Here is a 5,000-nt window from a genome sequence, read left to right as displayed (position 1 = left end):
GCCTCTCTGTGCTTTGCAATGTTTTCCCATGCCTCTCTGTGCTTTGCAATGCTTTGCCATGCCTCTCTGTGCTTTGCAATGCTTTCCCGTGCCTCTCTATGCTTTGCAATGCTTGCCCATGCTTCACCATCCCTGTGCTGTATTACACTGAGCTATGCTTTTCCTAAGGGGCTCTTTTCTAGGGTGCAGCCCCCGTGCACTGCGCTGTCTCACCGGCCCCCCGTCTCCCGCGCTTGTAGACGAGGCAGAGCACCAGGAGGTTGAGCAGGACGAGGGAGAGGAACCCCAGCACACCCCCGACGATGATCCCCAACACGGGCACCTCCACACGAGACAGCAGCAAGTCTGGGGAGAGGGGACCCAAACAGGAGAGCGAAGTCACTGTGCCGTACCGCGCAACCCAGCCAACTAACATCCGATTCAAGACAAAAGCAGCTGTCTGATTGTTAAGTCTCTTAACGGAAATGGACGAGGGGCTTGTGAGAATGTTGCCTTGCCAAAGACAGAGGGGAGAGTTAAACGATAAGCTCAGCACTGCCTTTGTTTCTTTAGGAATATGTTACAATGCAGTGATAAGCAGTGTAGTGTCATACCGGTGAGAGCGAGGGGGGAGTTGGTGACGCCCAGCTCGTTGGAGGCGCTGACAGACACGTTGCCAGGCAGGCTGCTTAGAGTGACGCGCAGCGTGTGGTTGGTCAGCTGTGGGTAGCTGCGCGTGTCCAGGATGAGGAAGTCCGAGGTGTTGGTGACCTGCTGCCCGGACTCATCCACAAAGGTGACTGTGGCGGGGGGGTTGGAGTGGACCAACGCGAAGAGGAGCAGGGAGAGACCCGGCTCTGAGCTCTCGCTGTAGTGAGCGATCAGACGCACGATCTCCGGCTGGACTGGAGAAAGAGTGAGAAACGATTTAACAAGAGAACCACACAACACAACTACAGCAATGCAAACACACACCCCAGCTATAACAAACACACAACACAGCTACAGCAATGCAAACACACACCCCAGCTATAACAAACACACAACACAGCTACAGCAATGCAAACACACACCCCAGCTATAACAAACACACAACACAGCCACAGCAATGCAAACACACACCCCAGCTATAACAAACACACAACACAGCTACAGCAATGCAAACACACACCCCAGCTATAACAAACACACAACACAGCTACAGCAATGCAAACACACACCCCAGCTATAACAAACACACAACACAGCTACAGCAATGCAAACACACACCCCAGCTATAACAAACACACAACACAGCTACAGCAATGCAAACACACACCCCAGCTATAACAAACACACAACACAGCTACAGCAATGCAAACACACACCCCAGCTATAACAAACACACAACACAGCTACAGCAATGCAAACACACACCCCAGCTATAACAAACACACAACACAGCCACAGCAATGCAAACACACACCCCAGCTATAACAAACACACAACACAGCCACAGCAATGCAAACACACACCCCAGCTATAACAAACACAACACAGCTACAGCAATGCAAACACACAACACAGCTATAACAAACACACAACACAGCTACAGCAATGCAAACACACACCCCAGCTATAACAAACACACAACACAGCTACAGCAATGCAAACACACACCCCAGCTATAACAAACACACAACACAGCTACAGCAATGCAAACACACACCCCAGCTATAACAAACACACAACACAGCTACAGCAATGCAAACACACACCCCAGCTATAACAAACACACAACACAGCTACAGCAATGCAAACACACACCCCAGCTATAACAAACACACAACACAGCTACAGCAATGCAAACACACACCCCAGCTATAACAAACACACAACACAGCTACAGCAATGCAAACACACACCCCAGCTATAACAAACACACAACACAGCTACAGCAATGCAAACACACACCCCAGCTATAACAAACACAACACAGCTACAGCAATGCAAACACACACCCCAGCTATAACAAACACACAACACAGCTACAGCAATGCAAACACACACCCCAGCTATAACAAACACACAACACAGCTACAGCAATGCAAACACACACCCCAGCTATAACAAACACACAACACAGCTACAGCAATGCAAACACACACCCCAGCTATAACAAACACACAACACAGCCACAGCAATGCAAACACACACCCCAGCTATAACAAACACACAACACAGCTACAGCAATGCAAACACACACCCCAGCTATAACAAACACACAACACAGCTACAGCAATGCAAACACACACCCCAGCTATAACAAACACACAACACAGCTACAGCAATGCAAACACACACCCCAGCTATAACAAACACACAACACAGCTACAGCAATGCAAACACACACCCCAGCTATAACAAACACACAACACAGCCACAGCAATGCAAACACACACCCCAGCTATAACAAACACAACACAGCTACAGCAATGCAAACACACACCCCAGCTATAACAAACACACAACACAGCTACAGCAATGCAAACACACACCCCAGCTATAACAAACACACAACACAGCTACAGCAATGCAAACACACACCCCAGCTATAACAAACACAACACAGCTACAGCAATGCAAACACACACCCCAGCTATAACAAACACACAACACAGCTACAGCAATGCAAACACACACCCCAGCTATAACAAACACACAACACAGCTACAGCAATGCAAACACACAACAGAGAGGTAAGCATGTGTCTCTGCTGATGTCAGTGTTATTAACTCCTCAGCCTCTAGGAGGAGATTCATTACAAGAGGTAATGTGATGGGTGTTTTAATCTGACTGTGATCGTTCCCTGATGAACAGACAGGCTGACAGGAACTGACTCTCAATCCCTCAGGCTGACTGACACACAGCCCTGCTGACAGACAGACTCGGGTTCAATACAGGTCAATCCCAGAGCCCAGGAAAGGCACTTCCAGAGCTGGACAGGGCTATACACACTCTCACAGTGAGGGACAGGGCTCCACACACTCACACAGTGAGGGGCAGGGCTCCACACACTCACACAGTGAAGGACAGGGCTCCACACACTCACACAGTGAGGGACAGGGCTATACACACTCACACAGTGAGGGACAGGACTCCACACACTCACACAGTGAAGGACAGGGCTCCACACACTCACACAGTGAGGGACAGGACTCCACACACTCACACAGTGAGGGACAGGGCTATACACACTCACACAGTGAGGGACAGGGCTATACACACTCACACAGTGAGGGACAGGGCTCCACACACTCACACAGTGAAGGACAGGGCTCCACACACTCACACAGTGAAGGACAGGGCTATACACACTCACACAGTGAAGGACAGGGCTATACACACTCACACAGTGAAGGACAGGGCTATACACACTCACACAGTGAGGGACAGGGCTATACACACTCACACAGTGAGGGACAGGGCTCCACACACTCACACAGTGAAGGACAGGGTTCCACACACTCACATAGTGAAGGACAGGGCTCCACACACTCACACAGTGAAGGACAGGGTTCCACACACTCACACAGTGAGGGGCAGGGCTCCACACACTCACACAGTGAGGGACAGGGCTATACACACTCACACAGTGAGGGACAGGGCTATACACACTCACACAGTGAAGGACAGGGCTCCACACACTCACACAGTGAATGAAAGGGCTTCACACACTCACACAGTGAAGGACAGGGCTCCACACACTCACTCAGTGAAGGACGGGGCTTCACACACTCACACAGTGAAGGACAGGGCTCCACACACTCACACAGTGAGGGACAGGGCTCCACACACTCACACAGTGAAGGACAGGGCTTCACACACTCACACAGTGAAGGACAGGGCTCCACACACTCACACAGTGAAGGACAGGGCTTCACACAATCACACAGTGAAGGACAGGGCTCCACACACTCACACAGTGAAGGACAGGGCTCCACACACTCACACAGTGAGGGACAGGGCTATACACACTCACACAGTGAGGGGCAGGGCTCCACACACTCACACAGTGAGGGACAGGGCTCCACACACTCACACAGTGAGGGACAGGGCTATACACACTCACACAGTGAGGGATAGGGCTCCACACACTCACACAGTGAGGGGCAGGGCTCCACACACTCACACAGTGAGGGGCAGGGCTCCACACACTCACACAGTGAAGGACAGGGCTCCACACACTCACACAGTGAGGGACAGGGCTCCACACACTCACACAGTGAGGGACAGGGCTATACACACTCACACAGTGAGGGATAGGGCTCCACACACTCACACAGTGAAGGACAGGGCTCCACACACTCACACAGTGAGGGACAGGGCTCCACACACTCACACAGTGAGGGGCAGGACTCCACACACTCACACAGTGAGGGACAGGGCTCCACACACTCACACAGTGAAGGACAGGGCTTCACACACTCACACAGTGAAGGACAGGGCTATACACACTCACACAGTGAGGGGCAGGGCTCCACACACTCACACAGTGAAGGACAGGGCTCCACACACTCACACAGTGAGGGAGTGCAGTACTCACACTCTGTCACACACTCAGTCTCACACTCACACTGCACGTTCAGCAGCACGCTGGCGTTGTACGTCTCCCCGCTGGCCGGGTGCTCCGCGGCGCACCTCAGCTCGCGATCCCACTTCCTGGCACGCAGCGTGAAGGTGCTGTGGGAGGAGCTCTGGTTGGACACGCCCCGCTCCTGCTCCGGGGAGGACGATGATGTCACCAGCACTCTGCCCCCAGTCTGCTGCCGCTCTCCGTTCAGGTACCAGATGAGGAAGGGCGGGGCCTCCGCGGGCCAGCCCTCTGATTGGCAGCTGAACTCCCGCGTGACGTTCTCTCTCAGCGTGGCGATCGAGCGCCAGCGGCCATCGATCCTGGGGAGCGGCTCAGACACGCCTGCAGAGAGAGAGGGACACAGACCGGATACACTAACGCAAATATAAGCCCTTGTGTTTAAGGG

At 52.5% G+C, this 5,000-nt stretch overlaps 1 protein-coding gene across 2 annotated transcripts in view; it reads right to left on the bottom strand.

Moving 5' to 3' along the window:
• LOC117397435 (transmembrane protein 25) overlaps positions 1 to 5,000 on the bottom strand; it is a 16,208-nt gene that overhangs the window by 4,146 nt on the left and 7,062 nt on the right. For both annotated transcript variants that reach the window (XM_059010237.1, XM_059010236.1), the window contains exons 4-6: positions 4,595 to 4,936; positions 594 to 884; positions 214 to 345 (exon numbers count right to left, since the gene is read on the bottom strand). In XM_059010237.1, coding sequence (XP_058866220.1) covers positions 214 to 345; positions 594 to 884; positions 4,595 to 4,936 — 765 coding nt within the window. The remainder of the gene's footprint in view (positions 1 to 213; positions 346 to 593; positions 885 to 4,594; positions 4,937 to 5,000) is intronic.

The sequence above is a fragment of the Acipenser ruthenus genome, chromosome 40 (genome assembly GCF_902713425.1).
Source record: "Acipenser ruthenus chromosome 40, fAciRut3.2 maternal haplotype, whole genome shotgun sequence".
Lineage (NCBI taxonomy): Eukaryota > Metazoa > Chordata > Actinopteri > Acipenseriformes > Acipenseridae > Acipenser > Acipenser ruthenus.
Note: the sequence above shows the minus strand (reverse complement) of the source record. Positions and strands in the feature narration are given on the sequence as shown.